The 19,599-nt window shown below is 41.8% G+C and overlaps 1 protein-coding gene across 3 annotated transcripts in view; it reads left to right on the forward strand.

Moving 5' to 3' along the window:
• Nucleotides 1-3,634: 3,634 nt before the first annotated feature.
• Nucleotides 3,635-19,599, forward strand: part of B4GALT6 (beta-1,4-galactosyltransferase 6) — a 34,933-nt gene continuing 18,968 nt past the window's right edge. The window contains exons 1-2 of one of the 3 annotated variants that reach the window (XM_071804163.1): nt 4,331-4,386; nt 18,412-18,623. Coding sequence is in view for 2 of the 3 variants with exons in the window: in XM_065832036.2 (XP_065688108.1) it covers nt 4,272-4,386 (115 nt within the window). In the remaining variant the exon portion in view is untranslated. Of the gene's footprint in view, nt 4,387-4,511; nt 4,604-18,411; nt 18,624-19,599 lie in introns of those variants that run through there. The other 2 variants (XM_065832036.2, XM_071804162.1) reach the window with 2 other exon arrangements.

Raw genomic sequence — 19,599 nt, forward strand, 5'->3', positions numbered from 1 at the left:
ACACCAAAAGAGTAACTTCTACATGTAGGATTAATAATGAAACCACTTTAATTTACCAATTTTTTATTACCATCATTTAGGAAAACAGAAAAGGCAAGGAAGAAAACAAAAGCAATGATGGCAAATGACTGAAGAAGTCAAGCCATGGGGAAGATTTCATGGAATTCCATGTGGTGAGGAGAAAGCTGATCATGTACTTTTGCCTGTGGCTCAGGGGGTCACTTGGAACCAAGGGAGGTTTGTGACTTGGCTGCAGTTCACCAGGCTTGTTTGGGGAACAGGTGCTGCGAGTGGGAGAGAGTTATTGCAAAAAGACTGTGAAAGAATTGTTCTGCTTGATGAGCTATTAACTACAGCCTAAACAAGATGGTTGGGCTGGCCTAGCTGAAAGTGAAGACAAAGTGACAGACAGCAACCAGAGACTAAATAAACATGAATGCATTGGAATATAAAGGCAAGATGTAGAGAAGATACAATGATGTTGGTGCTAATGGTTAAACTTGAAGAAACAAATAAGGCAGTGCAAATTTGCAAGACTTATGTGGTATTTTATTGTTGAAAAAAAGTGTTTTAAACAGATAAATGGCAACGGAAGCACGTTAGTTTAGTTTCACACATGTACTTCCTATGGCAGTGCTTGTTGGACTTGATGAAATATATGATTTTTGGAACAACTGACAGATGTGTTGATTATTGTAGCTTTGGAGACATTGATGGTTTTGCACTCGTTGTTCTGGTGAGATCTTGTTTGATTTCATGTTTGCTGATCCATAGAAAATTCACTTTTGAATGGTTAGATTGAAAACAGGAATGCAGGAGGAGTTTTTGTGAAATATCATCTTCTCCCAGAGTAATCTACAATTGTTTAAAAACTTTTCTGTAAAAATTCCATTGCAGGATGAACAACAGTAAAAAGCAATGTATACGCAATGGAATTTCCTTTTATTACAACTAGCAAATTGCAATATTGCGACCTATTCAAAGAAGTTATCTACTTATTGTGCAGTAATCTTTTTTTCTGAAGAAAGTAATATTTAGAGACGATGGAGGATGTTTCAAATATTCTTTTCAAAGCTGATAGCTGTGCCTAGTCATCTACCACAACTGTGTGTGAGTCATGCTGCTGCTACTTCAACGTCTTGCTGCTGGAGATTCAATTAAACACGACACATCTATCTACTGAAATTCCATTTTCATATTCTTCCACAAGTGTCTCTATACATTTAAGATATCATCCCTCAGGTTTTCTCATGCTTATCACGGTAGCATTTAAAGTCTTACAAAAATGCACCTAATGGTCTAAGCAATTAGAACAAAATCAATTCTGTTGAGCTGAAGACATAGCACTTGCTTTTGGTCATCCAGAGACCTGTGATGTGTACGGCACCGCCTAACGTTCCTCCACACAAAAGTTAGGGCCGGTCTTAAGATTTCATGTACCACGGATCTCACTCTTGTCTCTGACAAGACCCTGCAGGTTATCATTGCTTTGATCTTCTAACGTCTTCCTCTATGTTTACAGAATAGAAGAAAATATTCTAAATCAGTATGAAAGACACTAATAAAAGTGGAATACTGGAGAAGGATGTGTCAATACTCAGTTATTGCAGTTAATAGAGTCAATCAATAGCTTTAGTATGTAAAAATAAAGCAGTAACGCTGCATGACATATAAAATAAATTTTACTTCAATGTGAGATAGCAGCAAGCCATAAAGATACAGTAAATTTTTACTTCATAAACCAAAGTTCATGTCCATATGGACTCTCTATATTACAGTCAGCCGAAGCTTCAAATTTAAGCAATATATGTATATAGTAGTAAAATATTGTATTTTTATAGCTAGTCTTACACTCTTTTCAATAAAATAAATGACATACCTCAAGTTACATAGCTACTACTGGCAATTCAGAAAGTTTTGTGACAAAATGCATCACTCAGTCTATACATCTGTCTGATAACCATTGCAATAACATCCAACAAAATATTACTGACAGATATCTGTCTCAGAGCTGAAGGAGCAGAATATCTCTCCTATGGAAACCATTACTGGGAAATTCTTGTGTCTATACGCTGCATCAAAGTGATAATCAGGAAATCCCACGATGTGGCTATAGATTGTTAGTTTCTGTGTGTTCTGTATTCTCCTGTGCATAGAAATGTTCCTGTTCAACACATAGCAAGACTGGAGCATAGAGTAGCCTGGTTTTGACTGCTTAAGGAAAAGATCTTAAGTAAACCTGGATTTTTTGCATCACTACTCCACTGATTAACCAATAATTCTGTATTTCTAGCTCTGACATTTACATGTCAACTGACTTAGGCTTTTTACATTTATGATACAAAAATACCAATAAGGAAGTCTACAGACTCTTTGTTTGCCTGTGACTGAAGTGAAGAAAGTGATAAGGTCATCCCCTTAGGCTACAGGATAAACTCTATTTGACCATGAGCTGTGCTGGGTGAACAAAATGTTTTGTCTCAATTATTGCTGAAACAGAATGAAGTTACCAGTAATGCATATTGCATAAAAACCATAGTGCGAGTACAGTGATGAGATTAAGTTATATTTGGAGGAAGGAGGGGATACGATTCTATATCTCCAGTCTTTTTACCCTATATCTGAATAAACTCAACACCCGTTAACAACACAGACCTGGATTCTTCAGCAACCAGATCCTGCTGCCATCTCAGGTGCACTCAAGCACGTCCTGGCCAGCTGCCAGCCGCTTGCCACACATCTTCCCATCAGTGACAGCATTCTGCAGAGGCATGGAGAGATCACTGACTTGACCAGGTCACCTAGCAACTTGTGGTAGCCAAGGTTAGTTGCTAAAGCAAACAAGAACAACTACTTGACGTGAAGCTTTATATTACTGACTTTCAAAATTCCTTTTTTGTGCAACGGACTTGAGAGCAAACACCTAACATAGAGTGTAGATCATCACATATGAGTTCAGCAAATATGAAAGCACAACTGTAGCTAGGGAAAGGTTTTCTCATCTGCCCTGTGGAGAATTGTTGGGTCTGCTAGCCCCGACTGCCATTTCCAACTGTTCTGCAGCTGCAGTAAGAGGTAAGTCTGCGGCTGCACTTGACAAAGGACCACTACGGGCTGTTAAAGGGCAGACAGGGAGAGGCCAGCCCCACTGTCGAAAAGAGGGCACGGACGGGGCAGGTCGAGTTCCCCAGAGGCGCGGCGGTGCCACCGCCCGCCGAACCCGGCCCTTTTCCGCCGTGTCCCGCGAAAAGGCCGAGGTGGCGCGGCACAGAAAAGGTGTCCCCTGCCTGACGGCCGGACACAACCCGACCGCCGGCAGAAACAAGCCGCCCTCACCGCCGCTGCCCCACAACGGCTCTTCCCGCCCCGCCCTCACGTGACGCCTGCGGGGACCCCGCCGGACCCCGGCCGCGCCGGCCAGGCCGCCTCGCACCCCTCCCCCGGCCCCGCTGATACAAACGCCCGTCCCCGCACCAGCCAATGGGGAGAGCGCGCTCCCTTCTCCTTGACCTTTCATTGGTTCCGCAGCGCAGGGCGGTGCGCGCGCGCCGCAGTATAGCGGCGGCACCTCCGACGTCCCCCCTCTTTCCCCCCCCAGGCCCCCTCCGCCGGAGCGTGGGGCGAGCGCGCGCCCGCCGCAGCTCTGCAGTCCGCTGCTGCCGCGACGGGGCTCGCGCACGCTCCAACCGCCGCAGTAGCCGGGTCTCGGCGGGGCGGGGTCCCGCCGCTGCGGGAGGAGGTGGGAGCGGTGGGGCTGGGCTGGGCGCGGAGGTGACTGCCCGCCGGCAGCGGGGATGCTGCTGCTGTTGCTGCCGCCGCCGCATATGAGGGGGCAGCAGGCGGGAGGGCAGGCAGCCGCGGCTCCCGGCAGCATGAGCAGCGGCGGGAACATTCCCCGAGCCCCGCGGCAGCGCTAGGGACCCCTCCCCGCTCCGGCCGACACCTGCGAGCCGCGGCGGCGGGTTGAACCCGCCCGGAGGCGCAGCGCGAAGGCAGGGCCCCTCCGTCCGCCCGCGAGGGGGGCAGCCGGGCCGGCCACAGAGCGGCCGCCGCTCTCCCTCCTCGAGCCGCGGCGCTGCCCCTGCCGGCCCCCACCGGCCCGCCCGCGCCCGGGGAGGCGGCGGGAGAGAGGGAGGTGGGGGGCGAGTGGAGCCCACTCGTCACCTTCTCTCTGCCCGATCCATGGGAGGAACAGGCCGTCTTCCTCTGGGAAGCGCCGCCGCGGCTCGCCGGGATTGAGCGGAGCGGCCGGCCGCCGGCGCAGAGGGAGGATGCCACTGCTTCGGAAGGTGCTGCGGGTCTCCAATCGCTCCATGCTCGCCTTCATCTTCTTTTTCTCCTTCTCTTCTTCCTGCCTCTACTTCATCTATGTGGCCCCCGGGATCGGTGAGTCGGGAGCCGCCCCCTCGGGGGCAGGGGGTGGGCAGGGGAGTGTGAGGGCGGGGGATGAGGGGCGGCTCGGGGGTCGGAACGCAGGCCTCTCTGCTGAGGGAGGGTCGGGGCGGCTGGCAAGGGCCCGTCGCGGCGGCGGTAACGGGTGTTAACGTCGCATCTTTGTTCTGTTGGTTTCAAATGCTCTGGAAGATTCATCTTCAGTCGCGAGGTAGGTGAATGCTGTTCTTGCTTCCCAGGCCAGAAGACTTGAGGCAAAAAAGCAACTCACTGTTGCGTTGTGTTATGAATTAAAAGTGGAAACCAGGAAAAATAGGGTCACCCGAATTCTAGTAATTAGTAACTGCATTTATAATACGTGTGAGCAGAGATAAAGAACCAGTTTGAATATTTGTCAGTTATTGCTGTCAGTGGTATCGCTCTTCGCAGGTTTTACAGTTTAACTTAAGCTTTTGAAAAAACCACTTAGGAGGGGAGATAAACAGTTTCTTTAAGAAAAGCTAAATAAGTAACTGTGAAAGTCTGGGCCAGACAAAAAGAAATGTGCTGTTTTCATTAGTTTGCTATTCTGCTGTTTCTGGGAGACCGTCACGCTTTTTCTTGCTGGATGATCCTTTCCAAACAGGTTAGCTTTACCCTGAGCTAAGGCAAGCAGTATCCTCTGTGGTGCTCTCTGGTGGTTCACTGTATTGGATATGTGTTGGGTGGGCAATGTTCTCCTTTTTATCCAGGGATATACTTTTCCTTGCTTATCAGGTGCTACATAAATACCTTTAAAAACATTTTGCTCTTTGCCCTCAGTTCTTAAAACTCTTCACTGCCGTCATTGCCACAAAATGTCTACGTTGATTTGGCTGCTGAATATACACAATAGTTTCCTGTTGATTGGTGTCTTCATGCTGTTTGGCTTTCTCTTGTTCACAATCTTCTATTTAGCTTGTAAACCCTTTCAAGATGCAATTACTGTTCCCGTACTTACGGCACTTCATACAGTATCGATGAGCCTGTCAATCATTGTTACAGTTCAAACAAATGTAAAAAAATATTTGGGGAAATATCATGGGTTGGAGTTTTTGGGTTTCTTGTCTGTCATTCTTATCTCTCTCAAAGGGATATAATTTAGTCTTGTGAGAGAGAATGGTGCTGCTAGGGTCCATTTAGAAATCTTAGTTCTATGAAACACTAGTGCAAGATTAGAGTAGACTTCAAGAATGAGCAAGTTGGTGTATGACTTAGAAAAGTGCATTTTCTGCATCTTTGTAAGCAAAACTACCAACATCTTGCATAACATATGCAACTGGTGTTTTACTTCATGATTTAAATGTTTCTTCTTCAACAGGTATCTTCTTAGAAATATATTCCCTTCTTACAAGGCTTATGCAGTGCCTTGGTCAAAATCAGTGCCTCTAGTGATGACGCTTTCCTGACTGCATCTTGCTGCTTAGCTACTGGGTTTAGATGTCTGTTAGGTTTCATTTGTACCAGAAGTAAAATGAAATCAGCAGCATACATTAAAAGAATTCTTGGGGTAGGTTATGATCAACCTTAAGGAAAAATATATTAACTTAAATTGGTCTCTCTTGCTGTTGCAGACATATACTGCAGTTAGCCCTTTCAAGCTGTGGTTTAACAATATAAAAATCATCAGTAGTTACACTAGTTTGCGAGATTACAGCTGTTTTTGACTATTGTTCAGTAGTATGCTACCTTAACTTTGTATATAGTGATGCTTTGAAGTCAGCCAGCTTAAATCAAAACCTTACAATATTGGGCTTACTCTTCGTCTATGACACTTCTTGGCAGTTCAAAATACTGCCATCCTATGCTGGTCTTAATGGGGGAAGGAATATAGAAAATGGTGAAGTGCAATAGGAAAATTTTACACTGGTAATCGAAGCCTGTTGGCTTGCAGATGTGATGCCAATTTCCCAGAAATTTGCTCCTGGAAATGTTACAGTGTAGAACGGAGAGGAAGAAGGTGAAATAGTATCTTAAAACCAGCAGGCATCCTCTCAGTGTTCTTAAGGAAAATGTAAGTTGTGAGAATTGAAGATTTGCAAAAAACCCAATAACACCCCACCCCCCAAGTTTATAGGCAGATGATTTGTCTAATAATCTTTGCTGTATGCTGATGTCATTTGCATATTGCAATATATGCTTGTTTCTTTCTGTTGGGTGTGGTGGAATAGGTGTATCTAAATCAAAACCGATTGTGTATGGAGAGGAGGAGGTCTTAAGGTTGCTTATAGAAGTTTAACCACCTTATCTGTTAGCAGCTTTTCATGAAATATATTCTACAGTTAAGTCATAGTTGGGTCCTGTCATAATTTATGTGCACCGACATGTTTTAGTGAAGATATTTGGTACATCAGGAGACTTTATTCGTCAACAAGCTACGAGGCACCATGACAGAGAGGAGGAAAGTTCTAATTGTAGTGTAGGGAACTGGAGCTGCTCCCTGGCTGGTTTCTCTTCCTGGTGGTCAAAGGAACTGAAAAGAGAGGGAGGAGCTGCACTCCCAAATGGAGCAGCAGTGTACTGGAAGGTGGGAGAGTGAAGATGTAGCAGAATGGCTTCCCGAGATGTCAAAGTTGAGTGAAAATTTGAATTCCTAAGGGCTAATAGAGTGGAATTTCCTTCTAGCAGGCAGTTCATGGCTTATTAAAGGGAGATGTCTACACAAGTAAACTCTTAGCACTGGTAGAATTCTCAAAGGGCTCATTATCACATTCCCTCTTTCATGCTAATTAGAAGATGGAGTTACTGCGCTTTTTAGTGAAATTGCTGATTTTGTGACAAATGCAGTTCAGGTCAATTTGGAATACTGACAATTTATTTAGAGGGAAAAATAATTACTTATTTTCAGGTGTTGTGTCTAAATATTATAATTTGCACAATGATTACCTGTGTATCCCTTTATTTTTATTTTTGTAGAGGCCTTACAGAATGTTAGTTCATTGAGAAATAGAAACTTTTGTTATCCCGTGTATTTTAAAATATGTGGAGAGGAAAGACATTTAAATTTCAGTTTTTCAGACACTGTTCTGTGTTTTGAGACTAAAACATATAATACTCCACATAATATAAGCCTACAGGGTGTATGTGGTTGAGAAGAATTTGTACATTATGTTGGGGTGGTTCGTGTACCTCCTTTCCCATCTTCTGTAAGACCAGGAGATGGGGTGGGGTAGAGATGGCTACAACCCTGCCCCAGCACCCTGGTGGTCTTTTCAGAAATCAGAGGAGCTCAAACATGGAAGCAAGTAGATTTCCAAGTGCTGATTAGAGAAAACAACTTTTTTCTGGTTTTCATCTTCCCTGTTTGAATGGATATTTTGATGCAAAACCTAGACGGTTAGGATGGCAAAATAAAATGGTAGAAAACATTTGAAGAAATTCAAAAATCTTGTTTAAATAATACTTCTATGTGATAGTCTCAAGTATTTGATGGAAGCAGGTAGCAAGTGCTGCTTCTCCATAAAGACTACTTTTCTGACAGTACTTCATCTGGTGCTCCTTCTCTGGTACATGAAATGAAAAGACACAAACTAAAGGTGCTGGTTTTGAATTTGTCAATGTAGATGCCCAGTGATCCTGAAACTTCACTGGCAGTTATGAATATCCATGTCTACTGCAGCTAGAGACTGAAGAAGCTGGCTGAGAGCAGGAATCTTTGGCACTAGTGTTTTCTTCTTCAATGTTGTAGATAACAGTACTGATAAAAGGGACTTGAATAGTTGTCATCTGGTGCTGACAGCTATTCGGAACACATATTTAGGTTCAAGTTTACATCATGGAAAGGATCCAAAGACAAGAATAAGACAAAGTAGCAAGGCAGTGGTGACCAAGAGAGAGCATTTGCTGGTCTTATTTCACTGCCAAACCAATCTGAGTATTGCCAGAATTTTTTTTCTTTGCTTTTGCCATTTTTCTGTCAGCATTATAACTGACATCACTTTGGACAATATAACTGATCTCAGAAAATGATCTCTTACTCATCTCTGGGTTACTCCTTTCTTGCCAGATTGGTTGGAAGAGTACCTTAGAATTGTCAATATTTTAGTTAATTGCAGACTAACGCAGCCAGCTTGGACATGATCTGTATAGTTCTTGTAAGAACTGGTAATGGAACAGTGCAGCAATCATGGAAGATACAGTCTGACATCAGTAACTAGCAATCCTGAATAGTGGAATGAGATTGAGGAGGAAAACACAACTAATGTTTCCTCTCTTCTGGTCTTCTGCTTCTCTTATTAAAACTTCACTGTTTCTCTGGCAATCCTACCCAAAGGGCAGCTATGCAGGCTGGGTGGAATGTGAAAATATCTCCATTGGTTTAGCTCACAATTTGATATCAATTTATTTCCTATTCTGTTACTAGGAAATAGTTTTCCTAATAGGAAAGGGTGATATCACTCCTTTTTGAACTTGTGCAGAAGTGAAGGAAAGAGCTGAAAATTCTATCAGCAAGATAAATGATTGTCAGTGCTTTCCAGGTGCTGAGCCAATAGATACAAGCACAGCCTTTGTGGTAATATTCTTTGTTCTTGGCAGCTGTGATATTTCTAAAGACTTGCTGGTTGATCATAGAACTTAGATTGGCAGGGGCCTCTGGTAGTCATCTGATCCAACATCTTGCTGAAAGGAGATCCTACTAGATCAGATGGCCATGTCCTGTTGAGTTTTGAATAACTCCAGGGATGGAGATTCTGCAGTCTCTCTGGGAAACCTGTTCCAGTGATTGACAACTGTGAGAAAATTGTAATATGTCATTTTAATCTCCCATCTTGCATCTTGTGTTCATTGCCTCATGTCTTTTCACTGTGTACCTCCAAATGTTCAATTTCATTTTCTCTATATACTTTCATTACATAGTTAAAGACAGTGGAAAAATTCATCCTCCCTTTAGCTGTTTCTACTAAAGACTTGAACAAGCCCATTTCTTTCAGTTTCTGCTTGTACATCGTGTGCTCCATCTTGGAAGTTTTCCTCTGGGCTTGTTCTGGTGTGTTAATGTCTGTCTCTTACTAGGATCCCCAAACTGGACACAGTACCCTAAATATGGTTTCACACATTGCTGAACAGTGGAGAATAATTGCTCCTATTGATACGCTCGTTATGCTGTTGCTGATACAGGGCATCATACTGTTGACTGTGTTTGCCACAGTGATACACAGATGACAATACCTTTTCTGAGGGGTCTGTTGTCTTCAAGGCAATAGGTTGAATGCAGCTCAAGAGCTGCACTGGAATAGGAATAATACAGCTAGCCTGTTGAAAACAAAACAGATCCTTCGTTACTTTCCTCCTTTGATGCTGTGTGGAAATATCATCTGATGTTGTCAATGTTCATGTTTTTTCTGCTGCTATTGTCTTCTTTTACCCTTTTCTAGGGAGTTGTTCTCATGGTTCTCTTAAAAGTTTCTTCAGTGGTAAACTTACCTGTCCCTTTGTTTCATAATTTCTGCAGGGAGATGTCTGTACTATAGACCTAGTTGTTGTTTGGGAGCTATTTTCAACTATATTGCTTTGTTAAGGTTCACCTGTTACTAAAGGCTTCATTTGGAAGCAGGAGGAATTTCATTCATTGCAGTGGTCCTTTCCCTGCTTGCTGTGCAGCTTTTCAGTTCAGTTCCACAAATTGCAACGAAACCCTTTAACAGAAACGTATTAGTCAACTTTCTGATTAATAGGGTCTTCCCTCCCACCCCCCCCTTTTTTTTCCCTGTGCAAAGAGGAGTATGAGGCTTACACATTCTTCTGCTGGATCACTGGTTTCCAGTGATCAAAAGTTCCTTGGCATTCTGACTAATAGCTTGAGCTTGTGATGAGCTTGGGCAGTTTCATGGGTAAGTTTTCCACCTTATTCTGGGAAGTGCAAAGATTTTTCCATGATGTTGGCCCAGCACAGCCATTCCTAGCACCTGATGATGAATAAATCATTGCAGTTCAGTCATTCGTGACTGTCTTGCACTTTTACCAACAGATAAGCTTTGACTAAACATGCGTATTTCTTTCTGAATCAGTTGTTTTGCATCTTTATCTGATACTTTTCCTAAAGCCCTTAGTTATTAGTCAGAGAACTTGCCTGCATAAGATTTCATGGAGTACTTATTTTGTGGTCTTGCTTTTAGTCAGAAAAGGGGGAAAAAAATGCAGGCACTTATGGTGTGCAGCTAACTTCACAAGGACAAAGTAATTATGAGACCTCATGTGAAATGAATTTTCACTTAAGCTAGCCAATTATTTGAATGTGTTTTTCTCATCCATTGAAGGGGAGAAACTGTGCCCTGGGAAAATTTATTTGAACTGAGGTGCTTCACTGATATGGGCCAGTCTTTAACCACTTCCGCCTCTGTCTGTGGTGAAAGATAGCTTATCTACTGGCTTGTCTTTACTAAGACCATTTCTGCAAGTGACTATCTTTTCTTGTTTTTCTACAGCTCTTCCTCTATTTTGGGTAATATTTTGTATTCAAATAATGCAATGATGTTATGGGTAGTAGCATGTAATGGTTGTGCATTGTTGTGGGGTCTGGTGCTATATTTCTGTGAATACAGTGCAGAGATTGGTTTCAGGGCTTTCAGATACAACAGATGTCTTTTTGCAAAGTATCCCCAATGGTCGGTTCAACTTCTTAAATTTGCAGTTGCCCTTCTTTACCTTCGCATTATTATTATGTGTGGTGGTTTTTTATTTATTTAATTTATTATGATACTTGGAATATTTGATTTAAAGATCCTATTTTTCCTATTTTTCTCAATAACTGAACTCATTAAAACAAAATTCTGGAAGAATTGGTGAGACTTAAGCTTAAAATGTCAGTATAAAGCCATTTAATTGTTGGTGTCCAAAGTCATCTTGTTTAGAACAGCCTTCATTGAACCAATGTTTTAACTAAGTTTAATTAAATATTTTAAAGTTGGAGTTGAAATGCTACTAAAATAGTAGAAATGAAAAGAAAAATATTTATGTAAAAATACTTGCCTTCCTGGTTGAATCTACCTTGGGTAGAGTTAAAAAAAAAAAAAAAAAGCTACACAACACAACTGCATTTTTAGTGGTTACAACAATGCTGATTTTTAAAAATTTCTGTAGGATGCTGTTTCGGAATTACCTATGGAATTATTTCTAGCTTGCTAATTAATCAACTAACAGCCTCAGATTGGAGGACAGAATAGTGTCAAATGTAGTAGAAGTTATACTGAATGTTGTGTAATGTATCATGCCTAAAAATACTGCTAGAGAAATATTTTTTTTTTTCACCAATAAATGGAGGTTTGACCCAAGAGATTTACTCTTTTACTGGCTCAAATAAGCACTGAACTGGCATGTGTTGAAACCCTCAGACTTGTACTCAGAGGACTCCTCCATTTGCCATGTGCTTTGTAGTGGTGAATGCACATTGAAAAACACCACCACTAAAAACAATTTTGAAGACTCTCTATTGTAGCTGATACAGATTCATCCATCTGCACCATATGAATGATCCCTGTTAACCTCCAGATATATCTGCAGTTGTTGATATTTTCAGTAGATTGAAGTCATTATCTTTCTAATATATTTACCCTACAAGGGGGTATACATATGCAGACGCAAATGCACTCTCACCATGCCCATAAAATAAGTTTGGATTTATTGTTAAATTACAAATAGTACAAAACTGGTATTACATATTCAACAACAAATCAAGTAAAAAATGTTTCAAGGTATACAATTCTTTTGCTTTTTTTCTGGTTGTTGCATTTATTTTAGAAACACCTTCTAATTAACAACTAATGTGTAACAATAAAATCCTGTGGAAGTTGAGCACTTATAGTAAATAGGATTTACTTATTTACTGTAGTAAATAGGATTTATCTGTATTCTCTGTAGATATTAATTTGTGACTAGGAAACAGTTTATAGTAGTATTACTTTATTTTGGGTATCATACTTCACTGCAAAATTGTTTATTGAATGTTTTATAGACTAAATTCCCTGTAGCTGTGGAAAATATTCCTAGCTCCTAAAATCGTGGCTGTGATGTTTTAGAAACAATCTTCAGCTGAGCTCCACTTACTGTATATTTAGATTAGTTTGTAGAATTTAATCTTTAACACTTTTGTGTTAATTTGCCATGTATGAATTCTGCCAGTAGTATATTTATAACTCTTGTATTGCTGAGAATATCATACAACCTTGAGATGAGACGAGATCTGTGTGGGACTTGTTCTAGAAATGTCCCCATGAGATGATTCCCCATTTACAATTACTAGTGGAGAAGTTTCTATTAACCTGTTTAAGTCCATGTCAATTTTTGTGCAACGTGTTGAACATGCTTTTCAGAAGTCCTGTGAAAACAGATGTTGACTTGCAGATGAATAATGTTAGGGCCAATGGTCATTTGACAAGGCCTGTTTTCTGCAAAGCTGTGTTTATTGCATTGGAATTTTGCGGTGTCACTGGGTTCTCTATGAAGTATCTCCTATCTGAGCTTTTCAGTATTTTTGTTTTCTTGGAAGATCAGTGTATAGTGTTGCTAGAGGTGCTCTGATGATCTTTTTGCTTTTTAAGTGTGTGGGTGTTAACTTCTTTTGCTAATTGCTTTGAAAGCATTATTGATGTAAGGTTTTTTTCCTCTGTGTGTGTGTTTTTTGTGTGTTTTTTTGGTGGTGTGTGTGTGTTTTGTCTTTTTTTATAAAAGCTGCATTTTAAGAAGAAATTTTGTAGTCTCCAAGTCTGTTCATATTTTCTTTTCAACATTTAAGAAATCATAGTTTGTAATTTCGTTAATGCTTTTCTGGCTATCTTGTTAAAATAATCACAGTTCTAACTTCCTACTGTTCCTCAGAATGTTAGTCTGATCCAGTTTTAAATTTATTTGTTCTGTTGTATACTTTACTACTTGAATTACTTCAAAGTGCATGGCGCATTGTTTCGGCTTTGCTTTGGTGTATGTGTACAGCATGATAAATTACTAAGATTGTGTATAAAACTGAGTTTTGTGCTTTTTACATAAAGCTAAAGGATGATTAATGCAGTGTTTTAAGAAGTGCTTTAATTTTTGGTGTATGGCTTAGAATAAGCTTGATTCCCTAATGGAGAGTGATCTGTGAATGGGTTTTTTCTCTTTAGAAAAGGTGTAAATAGTCCTTGGGTGAATGATTAAATAACAGGAAACTACCTGAGGTAAAACATTTAGCCACTTTTACAGATATTTGTTTGTATTATAAGGATTATTACATTTCCCCCTTTCTGCTCCTGTCCACATCCCCACCCGTCCCCAGTCTTCCCGGTTTTGTTTTCAGTCTAACATATAAAACTGTTAATAACTAGTGAACTGTAAAGACTGGAGACAAATAATGATCCATCTGATATTTTTAGGGTCCCCTCTGAAATACAGGATGATCACTTTAATGCCATAATGTGCTTTATCAAAATGAATTTTAAATAATACCCTGAAACCAGGACTTCTGATGACTGACTTGAAGCTGTGTGTCTGTGATTCCTGATATAGATTTGGATCAATTGCTAGTGAAAATTTCATCTGAATTACGTATGAGCTCATGCTCACCCTGCAGTTGCTTAGGTGGAACATTTAGTATGGTATTTATTCCAAGGTGTCCTATATGGGTGTTATTGTTTTATATCTTGCATCTCACTTCCCATTTGCTTGCCTTGTAAACAATGTGACCATCAGGATTATGTATCAGAAGTGCTGTTTCTTACTCACTATGGGCCATGTGCAGTGAAATAAGGAGAATATGAATTCAACTAATTCTAGGTGGTTACATTTTTAGATATTTTCTTTAGTTAAATGTGAAGTTTTGCTTTCCTGATTTGTGCATTACCTTGCATTGTGACAGGAATGATGGTTGATACAAACACAGAAAGACAGTAGTGGAAGAAAATCACAGAATAGTTGAGATTGGATGGAGCCTCTGGATGTCATCTCATCCAACCCCCCTGCTCAAGCAGGGTCACCTCAAGTCAATTGCCCAGGACTGTGTCCAGACAACTTCTTAGTATCTCTGCAGATAGAGAATCCACAACCTTCATGGGTGATCTGTGCCAGTGCTGTTACCCTCACAGTAAAGAAGTGTTTCCAGATGTTCACATCAAACCTCTGATGTTTGTTTATGGCCATTATGTCTTGTGCTGTCACTGGGCACTACTGAAAAGAGCCTGGCTCTGTCTTCTTGTCACCCTCCCTTCATATACATTATATACATATACAACCACCTTTTATATAGAATAATATGATCTCCCTGATCCTTCTCTTCTCCAGGCTGAACAGTCCAAGCTCTCCCAGCCTTTCCTCATAGGAGAGATGCTCCAGTCCCTTCATGTTCTTCATGGCCCTGTGTTGGATTCTCTCCACTATGCCTATCTCTCTTTTCTACTGGGTAGCCCAGGACTGCACACAGTACTTCAGGTGTGGCCTCACCAGTGCTGAGTAGAGAGTCAGGATTACTTTGACCTGCTGGCAACATTCCTCTTAATGCAACCCAGGTTGCCATTGGCCTTCTTTGTAGCAGGTGCATTTTGCTTGCTAATGTCCAGCTTGGTGTCTACCAGGACCTTCAAGGCCTTTTCTGCCAAGTTGCTTTCCAGCTGTGTGGCCCCTACCATATATTGGTGTCTGGAGTTATTCCCCAGGTGCAGGACTTTGTGCTCCTCCTTGTTGAACTTCATGAAGTTCCTCTTGGCCCATTTCTACAGCCTGTTGAGGTCCCTTTGGATGGTAGCATGACCTGGCATATCAGCTACTTATCACAGTTTTGTGTCATAAACAGACTTTGAGGGTACACTCTGCCCCATCATCCAGATCACTAATGAAATGTTGAACAGGACTGGACCCAATATTGACCCTTGAGGTACACTGCTGGTCACTCACAGGATCAGAGAATGTCAGGGATTGGAAGAGACCTCGAAAGATCATCTAGTCCAATCACCCTGCTGGAGCAGGAACACCTAGATGAGGTTACACAGGAAGGTGTCCAGGCAGGTCTTGAATGCCTTCAGAGTAGGAGACTCCACAGCCTCCCTGGGCAGCGTGTTCCAGTATTCTGTCACCCTCACTGAGAAGTCTCTTCTCAAATTTAAGTGGAACCTTTTGTGTTCCAGTGTGTACCCATTACCCCTTGTCCTATCATTGGTTGTCACCGAGAAGAGCCTGGCTCCATCCTTGTGACACACACCCTTTATGTATCCGTAAACATTAATGAGGTCACCCCTCAGTCTCCTCTTCTCCAAGCTAAAGAGACCCAGCTCCCTCAGCCTTTCCTCATAAGGGAGATGCTGCACTCCCTTAATCATCTTTGTTGCCCTCCTCCTCCAGCTAGACTTCATGCCACTGATCCCACCTTCTGGGCCTGATCAGTCAGTGAGTTTTCAATCCACCTCACTGTTTGCTCATCCAACCTGTACATCAACAGCTTCTCTATGACAATCTTATGGGATACAGTGTGAAAGGCCTTACTGATGTTCCAGAAGACAATATCCACTGTTCATTCCTCACATTATCAAGACAGTACTTTGATTGCAGAAGTTTATCAAGTTGGTCAAGCATGACTTCCTCTTGGTGAAGTCATGCTGACTATTCCTGATGATTTCCTTGTTGCTTATGTACCTGAAGAATGGTTTCCAGGGTTAGCTGCTTCATCACCTTTCCAAGGACTGAGGTGAGGCTGATTGGCCTGTCGTTCCCTGGGTCCTCCTTCTTGAAGATAGGGATGGTATTTGCTTTCCTCCAGTCCTCGGGCATTTCTCCAAGTCACCATTACTGGTCAGAGATTACCAAGAGTGCCCTCTCAAAGCACTCGTGGGTGCATAACATCAGGGTATACTTACGTATGCCTAGATTGCTGAAGTATTCCCTGATCTGATCCTTTTCCACTAAGGGTGCATTGTATTGTTCCAGCATTTCTCCTGATCTCTGGGACCTGGGATTCCTGAAGTCTGGTCTTGCTAGTAAAGACTGAAGCAAAAGTGTCATTCAGTACTGCATCCTTTTCCATGTCGTGTGTAACCAGGTCCTCCAACTCATTGAGCAATGGGCCCACATTTTCTCTAGCCTTTTTTTTGCCAACTATATACTTATAGAAATGCTTGTTGTCTTTGATTTTCTTGGGCAGATTCAATTCCATTTGGACTTCAGCTTTCTTAACTGCTTCACTGGATGCTTGGACATTGTTTCTGTATTCCTCTGACATTATCTGTCTTTGCTTCCACCTTCTGTAGGCTTCCTTTTTATGTTTAAGTTTGGCTAGGAGCTCCCTGTTCATCAATGCAGGCCTTCTGGCATTTTTGCCTGACTTCATATTCATTGGGATGGAGCTCTCTTGAGCGTGGAGGTGATCCTTGAATATTATCCAGCTTTCTTGTTGTGCCCCCTTGCCTCCAGGTTCTTATACCATGGGACTCTACTGAGCAGATCTCTGAAGAGGCTGAAGTCAAGGGTTGTGAGCTTTTCCTTCTCCTTCCTTCCCCCAGGATCCTGAACTCCACCATCTCATGGTCACTGCAGCCAAGGCTGCCTTTGATCTTCGCATCTCCAGTGAGCTGCTTCTTGGTAAGTAGTATGAGGTCCAGCAGAGCACCTTTCCTTGTTGGCTCCTTTATCACTTGTGTCAGGAAGTTATTGTCAAAGCTCTCCAGGAACCTCCTGGACTGCTTTTTTCTGACTGTGTTGTCCTTCCAGCAGATAATCAACATGGTTGAAGTCCCCCATGAGGACCAGGGACTGTGAATGTGAGGCTGTTTTCCCATCTGTCTATAGAGGTCACAATCCACTTGTTCTTCCTGGTCAGGTGGCCTCTAGAAGATGCCCACTTTAATGCCACCTTTAATCCTAAACCATAAGCTCCCAGTTGACTCTTCTTCCATCCCCAGGCAGAGCTCCATCCACTCCAGCTGCTCTCTCACATAGAGGTTAACTCTCCTTCCTCACCTTCCCTTCCTGCCCTCCATAAACAGGCTATATTGCTCCATTGTAACATTCCAGTCATGGGAGACATCCCACCGTGTCTCTGTGATCCCAGTAAGACCGTAACCCTGGAACTGCATACAGATTTCTTAACTCATCATGTTTATTCCACATACTGCATGCATTACTATACGGGCACCCAAATGCATTAAGGGTCATATTGATGACAGCATAGGTAAGATTTGTGGAAACCCATGCCAAGCTCAGGAAGATGAACAGTATTAAAGTACCAATGACAACTGAAAAGAGGATTGCTGTGGAAGCCACCAGCTCCAGCCCTTGGTATTCTGATGGCCAGTCTTGTTCTCTCACCACTCTAGCAGGAAAAGATGTATTTCTCTGTGGTGCTTCTGGGTGTTCTGGATTATCTTGAATCCTTTGTTGCTGTCACTGTGGGTTGATGTGACATATGAACTGTGCTTTTCTTCACAGGTCTTTGCTGACAAACCTGTGCCAGTAGATGGGATCTGTTTTTAGGGCTAAATTATTATCTCTAATTTTTGCCTGATACTTTTAGCTTCTGAAGTAATTAATTGGCTACTCAAGCATCTGCTACTATCTAAGCAGCTGTTGAATGACAGTGGAATAAACTGATCAGGTTTGTACCCCTTGAAGCTATGATTCTGCTGGAGACCCAGCTAACTGGGACAAAGACTGCACAGAAAGGAAGATGTTTCATTGTGTTTATGTATTTGGGTAGAGCTGGATGGAGAATTGACAAGCAGATCAGCCAGGAAGAGGATGTGTTGAACTGGGACGGACTACAAGAATAGCCTGATGAAAACATGGCAAGGCTAGATATTCCTATTAGCAAGAGCAGCTCTTGAATACTTAGGCTAAGGTGACAGCAGACTTTGCCTGTTGTTGGTTGTTTTTTTTTGGGATGTGTGTGGTGTTTGTGGTTTGTGTGGGTTGTTTTTTTTTTTTTTTTTCTGTTTATGTTTTTTTTTTTTTTATTCTGCCTTTTCATCATGCCTGCTTTTGAGAGAAGTGTCCTTTTTACCTTTATTTCTCACAAAGGTCTGATGTTTTTGTTTTTCTCTTTGTCAGAAGAAGGAACTTGTTTTTCAGCAAAGGGGAGATGCAAATGCTTTTGGAGAAAGTGATTTATGAAGGTTTATATCTGCATCATCTGGGCTACAATTAAATTTTCCCATAGGAACTGAGAACAGTTATATGGCTGTGTTGACTTTCTTGTGGACTCGTTTGGAGGTCTCAGTTCTGTACTGTATCAGATTCATAAGACTGCAACAGAAATATATGTGAGTAGATTTTTCTAACATTTCTTGCAGTGACTTCTGGGGCAAATCTTTCATCTCAACCATATCAGGAGCAATGCTGGAGAATATGCTCACTGGCTGCAGAGTGTTCATAGTTTCTATCACTGTGGGTGTAGTAAGTGACATCTGTCTGTCTAACAGCTGAAGTATTTGCAATCAATGTGATTTTGTAGCAGCCATAAATAAATTCCTAAGGCTGGTGAAGATATAACTAGAAGAAAAAGCACTGATATTTCTCCTTAAGAAAGGTGGTGTCATTCTTAGGAAGTTTGAGGATAGGGGCTTGTAGTATTCTTGATGAAAAAGGAAGCAGCAGCAGCTAATGAAAAGATTTATGGACTATTAGAAAGAGGTCTTAAGTATAGGTTTCCAGAGGCTGATGCTTTGGATTTGTGACCAAACCAGTGTTGGTAAAGACATTGTTTTTATCAATTGCTGAACAGTGCTTGCAGAGCATTGAGGTTATTCTGTATTCCACTGTAGGGTGGGGGTGGGCAAGAAGTTGGGAAGGGATGCTGCTGACACAGCTGACTGGTAGTGACCAGGGATGTTGCATAGCAAGTAATGTCAGGCTCAGCAATGAAACTGGTGGATTTTTTTCCCCTAAAGTAGCTGTTGCTTGGGGACTGGCAGGGCATCTGTCTCATGGTGGTGAGTTTGGTTGGAGTGGTTTTTTTGTTGTTTTTGTTTTTCATCACTTTTACCCTTCTAATTCTTTCCCACATCCCACTGCAGAGGAGTTAGCAAGCGAGTGAGTGGGGACTTACCTGGCAGCAGGGTCAACCCACCACACCCAATATATGTGAATTAAGGTTATGTTTCTATAAATTTGCTCTTCTGCAGTGTTAAAGATAAAAGTGACTTTTGCTTTTGGTATTACATTAAAAAGGAAAATATAGCACACAGTCTTCCAGAAGTTCTCTGAAATCAATATTTACTAACTGATTTATATTAAAAA

This window comes from Patagioenas fasciata, chromosome 2 (genome assembly GCF_037038585.1).
Source record: "Patagioenas fasciata isolate bPatFas1 chromosome 2, bPatFas1.hap1, whole genome shotgun sequence".
Taxonomy (NCBI): Eukaryota; Metazoa; Chordata; class Aves; order Columbiformes; family Columbidae; genus Patagioenas; species Patagioenas fasciata.